This window comes from Pipistrellus hanaki (assembly GCF_964339955.1).
Source record: "Pipistrellus hanaki genome assembly, chromosome: 6".
Taxonomy (NCBI): Eukaryota; Metazoa; Chordata; class Mammalia; order Chiroptera; family Vespertilionidae; genus Pipistrellus; species Pipistrellus hanaki.
In genome coordinates, this window is record NC_140508.1 from 67171477 (window position 1) to 67189938 (window position 18462).

The 18462-nt window shown below is 54.4% G+C and overlaps 1 protein-coding gene across 1 annotated transcript; it reads left to right on the forward strand.

Annotated features, from left to right (window-relative positions):
* The first annotated feature begins 174 nt into the window (after positions 1-174).
* On the forward strand, positions 175-14577 carry MATN4 (matrilin 4). The gene is made up of 10 exons (XM_084888704.1): positions 175-438; positions 3422-3534; positions 4513-5082; positions 5823-5945; positions 8604-8726; positions 8819-8941; positions 10631-11044; positions 11147-11299; positions 13981-14088; positions 14188-14577. The coding sequence occupies exons 1-10, from the start codon at positions 296-298 to the stop codon at positions 14244-14246; spliced, it is 1929 nt and encodes a 642-aa protein (XP_084744830.1). The 5' UTR covers positions 175-295; the 3' UTR covers positions 14247-14577.
* The last annotated feature ends 3885 nt before the right edge of the window (positions 14578-18462 follow it).

Sequence of the window (18462 nt, forward strand, 5' to 3'; positions counted from 1 at the left end):
AGGCCAGGAGCCGACCGCGCCCTGGGGAGCGGGGCGGCAAACGCGGCCCGCCAAGCCCCGCTCCCCCTCGGGGCTCCCCCGGGGAGCGGCGCGAGGCCGCCCACGCAGTCCGGCCGCGGAGGGGCGGCCGCCCAGCCTCGGGCGGCACCGAATTCCGGCCCCGGGGCCGCGGGGCGGCTCTCCGGCGGCTGGAGCCGGACGCGCTCAGGCCCCGCCCCGCCCCGGAGCGAGGGGCTCGCCCGCCAGTGGGAGGGTCGCCGCCCGCGCTCCCCCTCCCCACCCGCCGCCCCGTTAAATGCGCCGCCGCCGCCGCCCGCCGCAGCCGCCTGGCCTCCCGCCTCGGGCCCGCCGCCCGCGCTACCTGCTCCAGCCGCCCGCCGGGCTCCGCCCGTCCGCTGCGCTCCGCGGCCGCGCCTCCGGGGGGTCCCGCAGGTTCAGGTGAGTCAGAGGGCCGGGGGGCGCCGTGGGCTCTGGGGGGTGGGGGGGAACCGAACTTAACTCAGCTGCAACCCGATTGTGTCCGCACTGGACCCATGGTGCCCTCCCCACGTCTGGAGAGTCCTTTCCAAGCGGAGCCCACACCAGCAAGCCCCCCGAAAAGGACGTGTTCCCCAATCTCCTCCCCTCGGGAACCCCAGGAACCTCCCCAAGGCGCTCACTCTTCAGCCAGCTCTGGAGGAATCACTCACAGCTCTTCCCTCCCTCTGGAGCTGGCTCGTCCTAGAGGCATCTCCAGATCTTGGGGGGTTGAGTCACCCCGCCCCCCTGCCAAAGAGCTCTGGGTTCTAGCGTCAGCCTCGCCACCACGTTGCTGTGTGACTTGGGGTGAGACACGGCTGTCTCTGGACCCAGTTCCTTCCTCCGTAGAAGGAGGGGGTTGGAGAGGGGATGGACTCCAAGGCGGCCGCTATGTTGATTTTCTAGGGTTCCTGGGGTACAGGTAGGGCGCCAGATGAGAGAGCAGGATAAGGGGACCTTAATCAGATTGGGGGGGGGCCTAGCTGAAACCGGTTTTGCTCAGTGGATAGAGCGTTGGCCTGCGGACTGAAAGGTCCCGGGTTCGATTCCGATCAAGGGCATGTACCTTGGTTGCGGGCACATCCCCAGTGAGGGTGGGGGGAGGGGGCAGCTGATCGATGATTCTCTCATCGATGTTTTTAACTCTCTGTCCGTCTTCCTTCCTCTCTTTAAAAAAAAATCAATAAAATATATATATTTTTTAAAAGATTGGGGGGCCTGGGGGCTTGGAGGCTTCTGAAAGTAGGAAAGGTTGAGAGATGGCAAAAACCCCTCGAGCTTATTAAACCTCCCTGCTCTGGGGATCCTGGCCTCAGCTGCGGCCCAAGCTGGAGAAAGCATTCCACACGTCTCCACCTCCAGCAGCTGGCACATCTGGCTCAGTCACCCTCCGCGACGGTCCCTGCCAGAGGGATTTTTGTTCCTCCACCAGGCCTGAGAGGATCCAAGACGGGAAGGCCGCCTAGAGCGAGCGGCAGGCAGGGGCCTCGCTCAGAATAGGCCCATTCACGGCTGGGGGAAGGGGCGGGGCTGCGGCTGGGTCGGGGGCGGCTGGCCCCCTCTGCCAGGCGGCGGCAGAGAAAAATGGCCAACGCATCCAGCATGGGCGCGGGAGTGGGAGAGAGCAGAGGGCGTGGATGCAAAGAAGAGAGGTTCAGGGGCCCCTGGACACCGGGTTGCCTGGCAACTCAAAAGGAAGAAAGGGCCGAAACCGGTTTGGCTCAGTGGATAGAGTGTGGGCCTGCGGACTGAAAGGTCCCGGGTTCGATTCCGGTCAAGGGCATGTACCTTGGTTGCGGGCACATCCCCAGTGGGGGGTGTGCAAGAGGCAGCTGATCGATGATTCTCTCTCATCGATGTTTCTAACTCTCTATCCCTTTCTCTTCCTCTCTGTGAAAAATCAATAAAATATATTTTTAAAAAGAAAAAAAAAAAAAAAAGGAAGAAGGGGAGCAACTCCAGGAGTCCCAGGTCTCTCTGCAGCTCCGTGGACTGCCAGCTTGTAGGGTAAGGTGAGCAGACGTCCCGCTTTTGGCGGGACAGTCCCGATTTTGAACAATTTGTCCCCGCGTCCCGCGGCGTTTTAAAATAGTCCCCACGCGGGGGCAAATTGTTCAAAATCGGGACGTCTGCTCACCTTAAGCTTGGGCCTCATGTTCCCCATCTGTGCAATGGGAGTCTTTCTCGTGATTCTCCAGGGGCCTCGCCCAGCGCCTGGAAGGGGGGGGGGGGTGAACGCTCACCTGCTGCCCCCACAGGGTCCATGGCCGCGTCCCGAGGCCGCCAGCCGCTCCCTCAGCCCTCTGGGTGCGGCCCGTGCTGCTGCCCTCAGCACCCTGCGCGCCCCGCTCCGGGCCCTCGGGCCGGATATAGCCTCCCCCCCGCCCCGCCTTATCTCAAGGCCCCGGCTCCCGGCCGCTGTTTGCTCTGGGCAGGGGCACCTGCTGGGCAGATGTGGCTTCCCACGGCCACCGAGCCCATGAGGCCAGGTCGGGAGGGCGCCCCCTGGCGGCTTCTCCTGGGAGCTGGAGGCCAGTCGAGGCCCTAAGCTTCGAGTTCAAGTGCGCAGGGCCCGCCCCTCACCCTCCCAATCCTCCCCATCCGGAGCGCCAGGCCCTCCCCAGGCCTGCGGTTGCGCGGTGTGTGAATGTGTGTGTGTGTGTGTGTGTGTGTGTGTGTGTGTGTGTGTGTGTGTGGATAGCCACACAGAAGCGCCTTGTGTAGGGAGGAAAAGGGACCCCCGGTGAGGCGGTGAGGAATGGCTTCCTTCTGCAGAGGTTTTCCTCCCAGGGAAACGAAGGCGTGGAACTACCAGTCCCCTAGGTCAGTGGTCGGCAAACTGTGGCTCGCGAGCCACATGCGGCTCTTTGGCCCCTTTTGTTTTTAGCAAAGGCCAGCTTACGAGTACCCTAAATAAGTTAATAACAATGTACCTATCTGTATAGTTCAAGTTTAAAAAATTTGGCTCTCAAAAGAAATTTCAATCTTTGTGCTGTTGATATTTGGCTCTGTTGACTAATGAGTTTGTCGACCACTGCCCTAGGTGTAGGATTGTATCCCGGTGCAACCACTTTCTTGCCGCGAGACTTTGGGTAGCCGCGCTTACATTCTTTGGGCCTGTTTCTCCATCTATATGCAGTGGGAACAGTGACAGCCCCTCTCATAGAATTGCCAGCTTGTCGAGAGGACTAAATGCCACAAAGCGTGAGAAGTGTTTCACCTTGTGTCCGGCCCAAGGAATTCAGCAATCTCACTGTAATGAAAATTAATTATTGTGAAAGATACACAAAAGCAGAGAGATCAGTAAAATAAACCCAGGAACCTCCTACACCCCAAGTGCCCATCACCCAGCATGAGAATCCTGCAGGTCCTATTGTTTTGCCATTTCATTTCCTCCCTCCAGGCTCCGACACGCTGTTTTCTGTCCCCCAAGTGCCATGAGGGGCCTTCCACGCTCACCACTGCCCATACTGCTGCTCCTCCTCCAGCCCTGGGAAACCCAGCTCCAGTTCGAAGGTGAGCGGGAGTCCAGCCCTGACCAGCGAGGGTAGAGGAACAAGTCAGGTTTTCTGTCTGCAGCCAGGTAGGCCTGCTGGGAGAGAAAAGCAAGACGCTGGAAGTGTGTGTCCCTCTCCCTCCTCAAATGTAACCTTTCACCTCTCTGGGCCTCAGTCTCCCCATCTGTAGGACGTGGCTTAGAGATAACAAGATTGGGCTCGTGCAGAATGCCTATTTGGTGTTAAAATTTTCAGAGGTAATTGAAAAAAAATTAAGAGATTTCACATAAAAATCCGTAGTTGGGACTTCTTTTTAAAAATCCAAGGATCGCCGAAACTGGTTTGGCTCAGTGGATAGAGCGTCGGCCTGCGGACTGAAAGGTCCTGGGTTCGATTCCAGTCAAGGGCATGTACCTTAGTTGCGGGCACATCCCCACTGGGGGATGTGCAAGAGGCAGCTGATCGATGATTCTCTCTCATCGATGTTTCTAACTCTCTATCCCTCTCTCTTCCTCTCTGTAAATAAATAAATAAATAAATAAATAAATAAATAAAATATATTTAAAAAAAAAAATCCAAAATCTGCTAACATGCGCCTGCATGCTGCATGCGACTTTTGGCTGCAGCTGCCCACTCTAGGAGGGAGGGATACGGGCTCTCTGGGTGCCCGCCATCCTACCCCACCGGTCCACTCCTCTATGCTGCCCACCTGGCTCCTACGGGCATTTGAATTACCACATTGCCTCTCCCTGTCCCAAAGGGGCAATGCCTCCTCCGAACAGCCCTCAGAGCTGTCGGATAGAGGATTGGTGAATCTCCAGGCCCACGCCCTCAGCACCTGCTGGCGGGGAGCAGGCATCTGATTTGCAGTTGCTGGGGTAATTCCGTGAGGGCGCTGTTATGCAGGACGAGTGCCATTCCGCCCTGGTTTTCCCTGGGGATCTCCTCGGAGAGGAGGCTTCCTGACCTAGGAAAGCCCTCTCTGACCTCCCCGCAGGTCCCCGGTGCCGCACCGGACCCCTGGATCTGGTGTTTGTGATCGACAGCTCGCGCAGCGTGCGCCCCTTCGAGTTCGAGACCATGCGGCAGTTCCTGGTGGGCCTGCTCCGCCGCCTGGACGTGGGGCCGGACGCCACGCGCGTCGGCGTGATCCAGTATTCGAGCCAGGTGCAGAGCGTCTTCCGGCTCGGCGCCTTCTCGCGCCGCGAGGACATGGAGCGCGCCGTCCGCGCGCTGGTGCCGCTGGCGCAGGGCACCATGACCGGGCTGGCCATCCAGTACGCCATGAACGTGGCTTTCAGCGTGGCCGAGGGCGCGCGCCCGCCGGAGGCGCGCGTGCCGCGCGTGGCCGTGATCGTGACGGACGGGCGGCCGCAGGACCGGGTGGCTGAGGTGGCGGCGCAGGCGCGCGCCCGCGGCATCGAGATCTACGCGGTGGGGGTGCAGCGCGCCGACGTGGGCTCCCTGCGCGCCATGGCATCGCCCCCGCTGGACGAGCACGTCTTCCTGGTGGAGTCCTTCGACCTGATCCAGGAGTTCGGCCTGCAGTTCCAGGGCCGGCTGTGCGGTGAGCTGGGGGCGCGCTGGAGCGAGGCTCAGTCTGCCCAGATTCCCGTTCCTACCTCTTCCATCCCCCCCAAGGCGGGGGCCCGCCCACCAGAGAGCGGAGGCGCTAAGGTGACCAGACAAATTGTTAAAAATCGGGCCGTCTGGTCACCTTACTCAAGGCCTAACGCACGCCATGCAGCCACGCTGTGTCCCATGCCAGCTCCGGCCCCTTTTGCTTAGGCTTCACGCACCAGTAGCAACATTTGTCGAGCTCTCCAACTAGGATGGGCTGTGGTTTAAGCATGGGCTTAATGTCACCTCCAACACCGCCCCCTCAACACTGGAAGCACCGCCCCTCAAACGTGAGAGCCGACTGCCCACTCCAAAGAGTCATGTCTCGCCCACATGGGCATGGCCCTGCCCGCTCGCATTTTAGCCCCTCCTCCAAGCTGTTAGAGTTACTCCGCCCACCTTGGTTCAGCGCCTCTCCGCCTCTCCGCCTCACCCCTGCACAGTCCTGCCCCAGCCCATGGACACACAGGGCCGGGGCCTCCCTCTTTGGAGCCTATTCACAGGGGCTGTGAACGGGCCCTGTTCTTTCCCGAAGCCTTCCCACCTGGATGGGCCCTTCTCCCGGTGAATCCTTTCCCACCTAAGTCCATACTTGGTCGTGCTTGCTGCCTTTGCCCGCACCCAGCTGTCTCCTGTGGGAGGGTTCTGCCCATTGTCCCCTGCTGTTCTCCTCTTGTGTGTCCTCAGGAAAGAATCTGTGTGCTGACGGGGGACACGGCTGCCAGCACCAATGTGTCAGCTCTCCTGGCACCTTCCACTGCACCTGCAACCCGGGCTACCAGCTAGCGGCGGACCACAAGGGCTGTCTGGGTGAGAACTATCCCGGCCTGCCACCCTGAGCCTTCGGAGGCTCCCATTGCCCCAGCATCAGCCCAATGGGTCTGGAAGGGCCTTTGGAAGCAAAGTCCAGCTCCCTCCCCTTCTAGGTCTGAGAAAGGGACGGTGTGCCTGGAGCCACACTAGTCCTGGAGGCGACCACGGCTAGAAACCGTGACCCCCCCCATGAAGTGTGCTTCCTGCATCCTCCTGTCCACTCGTTCAGGCCGTCTCCTGCCTGGCTCCAACACACCTCCCAAACGTGTTTGTGTCTTCTCGCGGGCACATCGTTGGAGTTCCTGTAACGCAGATACTGTGGGAGTCTTCAGTCCGTACACCACCACCTGCCGCGTCCATGCTGTCATTCCTGCTCCCGCATCTCCCCGGGGCTGCTCGCCTGGCTCTCTCCCTGCTCCTCCCGCACCTGCAGGTCTTTCAAGGCCGGCTCTTTACTGTTGCCGCCTGAAAAGCTACGGCACACAATGCTCTGCCTGTACAATCGGGACTTTCTTTTTCATGTGTATCTGTGTCCCCTCCTTTCATCTTAACGACAGATGCCCTCTGCTGAGTGCCAAGTTAATATCAGACGGTGTGCTTGGAGCACCCCAGCCTCACCACAACCTGGAAAGTGAGGTCATGTGATCCCCATCATGTCCGCTGGGGGTTTCTTGTTTCTAGAACGTTGACAAAACGGGTCTGAAGCCCCATGAGATGACCCGCGAACATCCCCACCCCTCCCCCAGATCTCTGGGAACTCCCCGAGTGCTTCCATTCTTCTTCAGAATTCAGCCAGCTTATGGCTCCTCTCTCAATGTCTCAGCCCCACACAGGCTGCCCTTGTTCCATGGGCATAAATCAGCCTCTTCCTTGGTTCACACACTTGTGCACACAACGACATGTGTGTGTATTTGTAAGTGCGTGCATATGTCCATTTCACTAGAGATGGGGAGGACAGAGGTGTGAATTGCGTAAAGCCAAACATACACACACCAAAGAAAACATCCTTTTTCAAAAATCTTAATTGCTGAAAGTATTGCAGGTATCCCCTGAAACACCCATTTAAAAAAAAAAATAATTGAAAACTAAGCACCCTTCACCCTGAAAGCTCTCAGTCACCCACGCACAGGATTTTTTTACTGGCTTCTCCACCCACACAGTCATTATCTTCACACCATTTGTCTTGTTCTCTTTCTTTCTCTCTCCACTTCCCCCTCTTTTCTAGAAACCCTAAATTCTCACCTTTTTAATTGCAGGTTAATTCACTCCTCTCCAGTCCTTAGTCCCCAGTGCAGCGCTAGGCCATCTTTGCATGTCTCAGCCATCAAGATATGCAGCAGGGCAACAGCTCACCTCCCCCAGAAGGAAGCTGTGAATAGCAGTTGCTCTCTCTTCCATTGTTTCCTTATTTTGCAGATGGGGAAATGGAGGCTCAGGCAGGTGAAGTGGCAGGATCTAGTTCCCCTGTATCAGTCAGTGAGCATCTTCAGGGCAGGGGTCCTGTTTTCTGAACTGTGGATTCTTGGTCTTCATCTTGGCTTAGTAAGGTGCACCCTGGGATGCATCTGGGTCCTGATTGGTAGGGCCACCTGGCCCAGAGCAAGGTGGCTGTGTGTATAGGAATCACAGATGCATGGTTACCACCCCAGGTTAATTAAATCAGGATAGTTGAGGATTGCAGTAGAGGCATGGATTTTTTTATTAAAATATATTTTATTCATTTTTTACAGAGAGGAAGAGAGAGGGATAGAGAGTTAGAAACATCGATCAGCTGCCTCTTGCACACCCCCTACTGGGGATGTGCCCGCAACCAAGGTATATGCCCTTGACTGGAATCGAACCTGGGACCTTTTAGTCTGCAGGACGACGCTCTATCCACTGAGCCAAACCAGTTTCGGCAAGGCATAGATTTTTATTTTATTTTATTTATTTACTTTTTAAATATATTTTATTGATTTTGTACGGAGAGGAAGGGAGAGAGATAGAGAGCCAGAAACATCGATGAGAGAGAGTCATCCATCAGCTGCCTCTTGCACACCCCCTACTGGGGATATGCCCGCAACCAAGGTACATGCCCTTGACCGGAATCGAACCCGGGACCCTTCAGTCCCCAAGCCGACGCTCTATCCATTGAGCCAAACCGGTCCCGGCAAGGCATAGATTTTTTAAAAAAAATATTTTTTTTTATTGATTTCAGAGAAGTAGGGAAAGGGATAGAGATAGAAACATCAATGATGAGAATCATTGATCAGCTGCCTCCTGCATACCCCAAGGGGATCAAGCCTGCAACCTGGGCATGTGCCCTGACCTAGAATCAACCTCCGGGTTCATAGGTTGACACTCAGCCATGGGTATTTTTTGAAAGCTGTGCTGTCAGGGCTGAGAAGTGCAGTCCTTATAGTATATGCCAGCCTCCCTTCCCCCTCAGCCATTGACCTGTGCACTGAAGGGACTCATGCCTGTGAGCACCACTGTGTCAGTTTCCCAGGTTCCTAGTTCTGTTGCTTCAGAGCTGGCTTTGTACTCCAGCAGGACCAGAGGAGCTGCAGGGGCGCGTGAGCTCCTCTCCCACACACACACACACTAGCACCCTGGACTGAGTCTCTCATGGCTCCAGTCAGAAGCGATATTTTGCTGCCTTTTCCTTCCCACCAGTCATTGATCACTGCAGCTTTGGGAACCACAGCTGCCAGCATGAGTGTGTTAGCACCCTTGCTGGGCCAAGGTGCCGCTGCAGAGAAGGCCACGACTTGCTACCTGATGGGAGGAGCTGTCATGGTGAGGAGGGGTCTCCTGCATCGTGCAGAGGGGCAAGGGGTCTTAGCTGGTGGAGTCCACCCTGACTTACCCTGACCTGCCTCTCCCTTCAGCTCGGGACCTCTGCAATGGCGTAGACCATGGATGCGAGTTCCAGTGTGTGAGTGACGGCCTCACCTACCGCTGCCTGTGCCCTGATGGACGGCAACTCCAGGCAGATGGCAAGAGCTGCAACCGTGAGTTATGGGTGGGAGGGGACACTGTCCCTGCCCCGACTGCTCACATTCTGAGCATCGTTGACTTTGGTGTGAGTGTGATGTGAATGTGTGAGTGTAGGTGGTGGTGATGCCATTGGAAGGTGTGCCATGCCCTGCCTCTATCTCGTTCTCTTCAATTCTTTACCCTGTTGCTAATATATTTTTATTGATTTTAAAATATTTTTATTGATTTTTTACAGAGAGGAGGGGAGAGGGATAAAGAGTTAGAAACATCGATGAGAGAGAATCATCCATCAGCTGCCTCTTGCACACCCCCTACTGGGGATGTGCCTGCAACCAAGGTACATGCCCTTGACCAAAATCGAACCCAGGACCTTTCAGTCCGCAGGCTGACGCTCTATCCATTGAGCCAAACCGGTTTTGGCTATTTTTATTGATTTTAGAGAGAGTGATAGAAGCATCAGTGATGAGAGAGAATTATTGATTGGCTGCGTCTTGCACCCCCCTGTACTGTGCCCACAATCCAGGCATGTTCCCTGATCAGGATGGAATTGTGACCTCCTGGTTCATAGCTCAACTCTCAACCATTGAGCAACATTGGCCGGCTGAGGTTAATTTTTAAAAAATACATACATGGGTGGGCAAAAGTAAGTTTGCAGTTGTGAGTATGTGAAATACAAAGTTTATTCTTATATTATTTGTTATTATTGTATTATTTTCCATACAAACAACTATAACCTACTTTTTCCACTCCTGTATTTGATCACATTCTTCCCTTGCTCAAAAGCCATCTGTGGCTCACTAGTGCCTACAGAATGCCTTAACCCTGAGTTTTTCAATTGGGGGGTACAACCACATTCGTGGATAATGAAATCAAATTAGGGGGTTACAACCATCATTAACATGAAAGAAAGAAAAAAAATAGAGTTTACAGCATGTAGAAAGAATAAATATTGTCTCATGAAATGTCATTTTAATTGTATGTGAGCATATGTAGTTCATCATGATGCATTATTATGGTTGTAACACAGGGCACGTCTCCTGATTGCCTTACGGATCAGGATTATGCTACATTTATTGTTGAAACACCTTTGGGTCTAGCAAAGTCCCAGGCTCAGAACAGGGGAGTCATCATTGCAGAGTGCTTAGGAGCATGGGTTTTGGGATCAGACAAGACTTAGTTTCAAATCCTGGCTCAGCCACTACTGGCTATGGAATCCAGAGCAAAACACTTTCTATTATACTTCAGAACCTCAGGTTCCAGAAAATGGGAATAACCCCCACGGTTATGGGGAAGATTGAGAAACAGCATATACAGCACCTAGCCCAGTGCCTGACCCACAGTAAGCTGACCAGTAATAATGCTTTTGTTTTTACTTAGTATTGTTACCACTGGTAAAGTGTTTAGAATTCTGTCTGGTACATAGTAGATGATCAATAAACACTAACTATTGTAGTTGTGGGTATTATTGTTATTGTTAAGATGCTTTTCGCATATTGCCTGGTTTGTTGTGCTCAGCACTCAATAAATGGCAAAGGCTGTAATGATGCTGATACTAATAATAACAATATATCATGCAGGGCCTGGCACAGGCAGGCCTTCACACGTGCCATCTGTTATCAGTGAATGAATGCTGAGCCGGGTAGATGGCTGCAGCCAGCCAAGATCCTGGGCTCTCCATCCAAGACCTTGTCCTCACTGCCCAGGGTGCCGGGAGGGCCACGTGGACCTGGTTCTGCTGGTGGATGGCTCCAAGAGCGTGCGCCCTCAGAACTTCGAGCTGGTGAAGCGCTTCGTGAACCAGATCGTGGACTTCCTGGACGTGTCCCCCGAGGGCACGCGGGTGGGCATGGTGCAGTTCTCCAGCCGGGTGCGCACCGAGTTCCCGCTGGGCCGCTACGGCACGGCGGCCGAGGTGAAGCAGGCCGTCCTGGCGGTGGAGTACATGGAGCGCGGGACCATGACGGGGCTGGCGCTGCGCCACATGGTGGAGCACAGCTTCTCCGAGGCACAGGGCGCGCGGCCGCGCTTCCTCAACGTGCCCCGCGTGGGCCTGGTCTTCACCGACGGCCGCTCCCAGGACGACGTCTCCGTGTGGGCTGCGCGCGCCAAGGAGGAAGGTGGGCTTGGCTCGAGGACGCGCTGGCGTGGGGTTGGGGGTTGGGTTGGACGCGGGGAGGTGCCTTTCCTGAGGTCCAGGGCGCCCCCTGCGTCCCCCGCAGGCATCGTCATGTACGCCGTGGGCGTGGGCAAGGCGGTGGAGGAGGAGCTGCGCCAGATCGCCTCGGAGCCCGCCGAGCTGCACGTGTCCTACTCCCCGGACTTCAGCACCATGACGCACCTGCTGGACAACCTCAAAGGCAGCATCTGCCCCGGTGAGCACCTCCGGCTCGGTCCCTCCCCTTCTCTCTTTGCCCACCCTCTGCTCTCTCCCCTTACTGTCCACCCCCAGCCCCTCCTGAGGTTACAGCCAGGGCGTGGGCCTCGCTAGACAGAGCCTTGTTGCTGTAAATGTGGCCCGGGACCAGCCACAAGGCCCTCACTGGAGAGCTTGTTAGAACAGCAGCATTTTCAAACTCTCTCCAGGCCAAATGGATTAGATTTCGCACTTGAACCAAATGCGTTCGCATGCATGTTAACGTTTAAGAAGCACTAGACGAGGCTATTCCTGTCCCCCAAACTAGTGGGCGTGCAGAATAATTTCGGGGATGTTTCTCAGAGGAATGCCAGACAACACTTCTGTAGTTCATTAACTTGGAATTCAATTTTGCAGACTTGGCAAAGTGGCAGGACAGAGTGTTTCAAGAGCACAAAGCTATGTGTTTTCGTTTGAACAATGTAGCCGATAAATGCAACCTGTACTTCACGGTGCTCAGCTGGAAAAATGCTGTGAAGGAGGAGGAGAGAGCTGTTGAACCTTGTGAACTGTACTTTATAGGCCATACAGGGGGTTTTGGGGGTAGTTCTTACCATAGAGTCTTTAGGCTCTTGCCTAGGCCTAAGATGTGACTCTTCTTTCAGATTTCCAGGCCCTACTTCCAGAGCGAGGTTCAGGAAGGCTAGGCTGGGCCTGGGAAATCTCTCTCTCTCTCTCTCTGTCTCTCTCTCTCTCTCTCTCTCTCTCTCTCTCTCTCACACACACACACACACACACACTTGACCCCTAGAACTGCATGGGTCCACTTAAATGTGGATACAATGTGTGCCTATAAGTAGACTTGCTCCTTTCAAATCCATGTTGTTCATAGGTCAACAAATCTGCATATGCAGAGGGCTGGCTTAAGTGATCTGCAGATTTTCAACTATGCAGTGGATCCTCGCTTTGTTCAAGGGTCAGCTGTGTATACATACATGTAGGTGTATACATACATATGTGTGTATGTATATGCATATACATATATACACATGCACACATACACCATCCAGGCTAATTCTAATAGTTAGCCAGCGCACTGGGGAGGCACCGGATAGCTGCTCCTTCAGGGCCCTTCCTGTCCTGGCTCTCGTGTCCCGCACAGTGTGACACTGGATAAGATACTTAGTCCCTACCCCTACCTCAGCTCCCCTTTTTCTAACAGGGGAGGCTGCCCAGGCTGTCCCCAGCTCTAGAATTCTGAGAGAAATCTGGGCTCTGTGGTTGAGGCTCTTCGCCAATTAGCTGTATGACTTTGGGCAGATCCTCTCCCCCCCCCCCCAGCCCTTGATTCCCTCATCTGCAAAGTTAGGAGTCTTTGTGGGACAGTCACCAGTGCCATTAATGGCATGACATACAGCAGTTTGCTGAGGATGCATACAAGACTAAGAAATAACCTTTAAAAATCATAACAGCAGTTCTTTATTGGAGGCCCAGGCATTGTGCTGTCATTAAAAATGCCACATGTTTACAGAATGTTGGTGAATCTAAGGTACCATCCATTGTCAAATTCACCATTATTTTCTTTTAAAAATATATTTTATTAATTTTTTACAGAGAGGAAGGGAGAGAGATAGAGTTAGAAACATCAATGAGAGGGGAACATCGATCAGCTGTCTCCTGCACACCTTCTACTGGGGATGTCCCCACAACCAAGGTACATGCCCTTGACCGGAATCGAACCTGGGACCCTTCAGTCTGCAGGCTGACGCTCTATCCACTGAGCCAAAGTGGTTAGGGCAACACCGTTATTTCCTATGTAGCTAAGAACAAAATGGGGACCAAATTTAATTATAAGGCACTTTTTGCATCAGACTCACCTAGCGGTTGAGTTCAGACATAGATTGCTGGGTCCCAACTGCAGTGTTTCTGATCCAGGTTGAGCCTGATAATTTGCATTTCTAATAACTTCCCTGATGATGCTGATGCTTTCTGTCCTGGGGTAGTTGGAGACCCGCGGGTCTAGTTGAAATACCCTGGCTGTGTCAGGTGGTGCTCTGGATCTGCACCCCTAATAAGGTAACCACCGGGGACATGTGCCCACTTAATTTAAATCAATTACGATTAAAGTAAAAAAAAAAAAAGTTCTTTAGTCACACAAAGCCACATTTCAAGGGTTAAATAGCCGCACGTGGCTGGTGGCTACCACATGGGACAGGGCAGACACGGAACATGTCACCACTGCGTAAAGTTTCATGTGGTGAGTGCTGCTGTGAACTCTGGCCCCTCAGCGTGTGGGCCAGGGGCCAGCAGCGTCAGCAGCATTTGGGAGCATCTCAGCGCCTTCCCCACTCTGAATGAGAATCTATTTTAACAAGATCTCCTGGTGATTCTGAGCACCAGGCTTTGAGAAATGCTCTCCTAAGGTGCGTATAGACATTCACACATGATGGAATCCTTAGTACCAGCCAATGAATAGATTTTCTCGCATCCTCTGTTACAGATGAGGAAACTGAGGCTTAGAGAGGTTGAGTGAGGTTTCCAGTATCTCACAGCTATGTAGCCGAACTCATCCCAGGTCTGTTTGAACTCAGAGCCCCCACACTCCACCACAGGCTGGGTGGAAGCATAGCCGGGGGCCTTGGCCAGGGACCCCTGGTCCTGCAGATTCTCATTCCCCGCCTCTCTGTCCCTGGCCGGCAGAGGAGGGCATCAGCGCAGGCACAGAGCTCCGGAGTCCCTGCGAATGCGAGAGCCTCGTGGAGTTCCAGGGCCGCACGCTGGGGGCGCTCGAGAGTCTCACGCAGAACCATATCCTTTGAGTTGGGGGGGGCCGGCCGGAGTGGAGGGGACGGGACCCCTCCTCCCCCCCCCCCCCCGTCACCCCCACCGCTTTCCTTAACCGCTCACTCGCCCAGCTGACGGCGCGCCTGGAGGACCTGGAGAACCAGCTGGCCACCCACGTGTGAGGCCCGCTGCGGCCCGGACCGGGCGGGGGTGAGGCCCCAGGACTATGTATGCGCCCTCGTGCGCCCTCGGGGCGCCGGGGCGGGACTGAGCCTGGGCCGCTGGGGCTCGGGCTGTCGGGGACCAGGCGCTGGCCGGTTCCCAGCGCGGAGCTGGCCTCGCCTGGATCTCCAGCCTGACAGCGGAGGACGGGGAGGGGGGGGGGGCGCTAGATCCGCACGCCCTCCCCGCTCGCTTCTCTGCTTTCTCAGTCCTTTGTTGGGTTTCTTGTTTGTTCGTTTGTTTTCTTTTTCTTAAAAAAATAAAGAAAAAAATCTGGTTTCCTTGGGGTCCGTCTGTGGGTCTGGCTATGCCGCCAGGGGGAGGGGAGGCCAGACGGAGCGCGCTCCTGCGGCGCCCGAGCGGCGTCTCCGCGGAGAAAGGCGCATTGTGCGGGGGGCGCGCTGGGGGCGGGGGCCCGGGCTCCGCTTCCCCCTCCTTGTTTATTCAGCCGGAGCAGGCGGCTCCTTCTACCGGCTGCGGGGGGAGCCCTGAGGGTCTGCGCCAGTCTGCGCCCCCTCCGTTCCGCAGCGGATCCAACGCTTCGCTCTCTGGCCGTACCCATCTCATGGTGCCCCCCAGACCCGCCTGAAGAGCTGCTGGAACTGGGCGGGGGCGTTGGCGAGAAAGCTGGAGGCAGTCACCGAGCCCCTCAATGGACGGGGTGGGGACGGAGAGGTGGGTTTCGCCTGGATTTCATCTCCCTCCTGCATTAGGGAGGAAGAAGAGAGGGTATCAGGGCTCTGCCTGCCCAGTCTGTGCCCCACACTCTCTGCCTCTGCTCCTCAAAACAAACAGAAAGCCCTAAAACCAGCCCTCCGGTACAGAGCACAGACCAGTAGTACCATTTCCCAAGTGCATGTAAGAAAATGCAAAGATGAAGTGATTTGCAGGAATTAGCATTTTATCCTCACAAATAACCGTGTGAGGTAGGAATTATTGCTTCTATCATCCCCATTTTTGCAGACCTTCCAAGCCAAGCCTTACCCTGTGGCTGGAATTTCTGTAGCTGGCCAAGGAGGGTTTTACAGGCGAACAAAGCATGAACGTGTGCGGTTAGGAGAGGCTGGAGTATGTGGGGACGCGATAATTGGTGACTGAGATCCTACCTGGACTTGAGGATGTTAGCTAAAGTGCTAAGCCACAGTGCCTGACGGATGACTTCATCTGCCCCAAACCTCTATTTTACAGCTGGGGAGCCAGGCCTAGAGGGCAGAGTTGCCTGCTCAAGGTCACACAGTGAGGGGAACCCATCCGGATCAGGCAGCAGCCTAGGGGGTCTGATTGGACTGAGGACGCCAACTGACGGGGTGGCCAGGAGCGCAAAGGCAGAGCTCCCTCCTTTGGCGATGGCCAGCACTGCCTTCTCTGGGGTTTCTTTTCTCATCTGCTCGCTTATCCTGCAATTTCTTCCATAGCCACTGGATGGCGCCTGAAGCCCTGCCTTGGAGTTGAGTCCCAACTCAGACACTTGGCATCTGGCACTTGGACTAAGGATCCAGGCTAGCCCTTCTCCATAAGGCCTTCTTCCCGGTTCAAACCCTCCCAACACACACACACACACACACACACACACACACACACACGCATACACACACACACCCTACACACACTCTCTGGCCGACCCACCACCCCAGGCGAGAGGCTACTTCTGTTCCATAGGTATTGAGCACACACGCCTGGATTTGCAGACCAACCCCGCTGCTTACCAGCTGTGTATCCTTTGAGAGGTGCTGCCTTCCTTCCCCATCTCCCAACCCTCCCCCCCCTCATTTCCCTTTCCTCTTACCCCCTTTTGCCTTTTGGTTAGAAAGGAATGTCCCACATGTGGACAGCTAGCCCTTGCTTCTTTGTTTACACCCCTCCTACTTCGAAGGAAAGCAGCCTTACAAAGGACTCATCAGTTCATTAACCCAATAACAGAAGGGGGAAAGGAGGCGGGAGGAGAGTGACTGCCAAGAAAGCTTAGGTCAAGAGAAGGCACAGAGCCACCGGGCCTCCTGGTGGCCAAAGGCGGATAACACTGGGCACAGAGCACTTACATGTTGGGGGACTCCTTTTTTTAAATTGGCTTCAGAAAGGAAGGGAGATAGAGAGATAGAAACATCAATGACCAGAGAGAATCATTGATTGGCTGCCTCCTGCATGCCCCCCACTGGGGATTGAGCCCACAACCCAGGCATGTGCCTTTGACCGGAAGAGATCCCTGGACCATTTAGTTCTCAGGCCCACGCTCTATCCACTGAGCCAAACTGGCTAGGGCTTGGAGGACTCAAGCCCAGATCCCCTAGAAGGAAGATCAGCCCTCAGCCCTCTTGGCTCCTGGAGATGTGAATATTCAAAAGGCCATTATCCTCCATAGGGGTTGGAGCTGGTTTCTTCCACTCGGTAACAGGTGTTAGGCATGGTCCCAGGTGGGAAACCCCAGGGCAGAAGGGGCCTGCAGCCTCAGCCAGTCCCCCTGACTCCCTTTCTGAATTACAGCTTTCTCTGTGTCCCTTGGCTTTCCATTTCTCCCTGATTTTTGGCCTTTTATCTTTCTATTCTAACTCACAGCCCTTTTCAGTTTCTCCAAGGGTTATCGACTCTTGGACTCAAGATAGTGAGAAAGGGAGAGAAGCAAACCATCAGTTACAAAACACCTACTGCCTGCCAGGGGTCATGCTATCCCTCGACCTGCACTGAGATGTTTAAACCCTCAGCCTATGGAAGGAAAAGGTGGATCTCCCAGAGGCCCGTTGCCCATGACCACAGAGCTAGGGTTTGAACCCAAGAGTCCCTGATCCCGGGTCTGCCCCGTTCACACTCCTATCCTTCAGTTCATCAGGGACAAATGTGGGCTTTTCCAAAGAAACTTTTATTAGGAAACTTAAGGGGCAGACAAAAGCAAAGCGCAAAGTATGGCAGCGATGAGGGACAGAGTGATGGTTCTTATGAAAAACGCCCATGAATCTTGGTGTAGTAGCTAAGTTGTTATAATCTATTCATTTGTTTTTAAACCAACACAGAGAAAACAGTATTATTGTGAGTGAGAGAGAGTTCCGGACATCTGAGAACGCTTTGATTAAGGATCTCTTGAACGAACAGCCAAAACAGCTCAATTAGGCGGTGAGCTCGTGAAAGACTGAGTACAAATAGCCCAATCCCCAAAATAACTTTGAAATAGGGATTTTAAGCTCCTGGAGAGAATAAAAAGAATAATATTCATAGGAAGAGAAGAGGAGGATACAAAATAAACATTGGTAGATATGAAACAAGAAGAGGTGGAAGTGGGAAAATATGAGGGTGTGACATACATATAGCTCACGTTCTGGATAGGGGAAAAGAAAGCCAGAAAGGATATTTCAAAGAAATGGGAGAGGATTTTCCAGAATTGAAGATTGATATGAGCATTCAGGTCAAAAGCATACATCACGTTGGAGCAGAATGAATAAAATAACATGGATGCAACCAGATGCTTGGCTTTGGTTATAAGTTCATGGCACTGACCGAAGCAAGCAGAACAGAGGCTGACTAAAGTTACGGGCTGTCCTGGCAGGGAAAGTCCAACCTTGGTCAACTGGGGGGTTGCTTATTCCGAAGGCAACCCTCAGACTGTTGCACCCACAGTGGTGGGAGCGAAGCATAATGATGGGGTTGGTCTGTGGCCTTGCTCATTCCTGATGTGATTAAGCCTGCAAGTATGCAGATGTTCAAGCCCCGAACTACTGTGAGAAGAGGCCAGCGCCGATGGCTTTTGGTGCCGCCAGGGTGTGTATGGGGAGATGCGCATTCCCACTGTGCGGAGGCTGACCCCATGCCACCCGCTCAGGACCACAGCCTCCGGTGCCCGGGGCCATGGATAAGAGATCACCCGCCTTCTCACCCCGGGAGGCTCTGCCAGGCATTTCTATCTCTACTTTTGCGCAAGGAGTTGTGACGCAAGACTTCAAATTAAGACTCCGTATCCTGCCGAAACCGGTTTGGCTCAGTGAATAGAGCGTCGGCCTGCAGACTCAAGGGTCCCAGGTTCGATTCCGGTCAAGGGCATGTGCCTTTTTTGCGGGCATGTGCCTTGGTTGCGGGCACGTCCCCGGTGGGGGGTGTGCAGGAGGTGACTGATCAATGTTTCTCTCTCATCGATGTTTCTCTCTCATCGATGTTTCTGGCTTTCTATCCCTCTCTCTTCCTCTCTGTAAA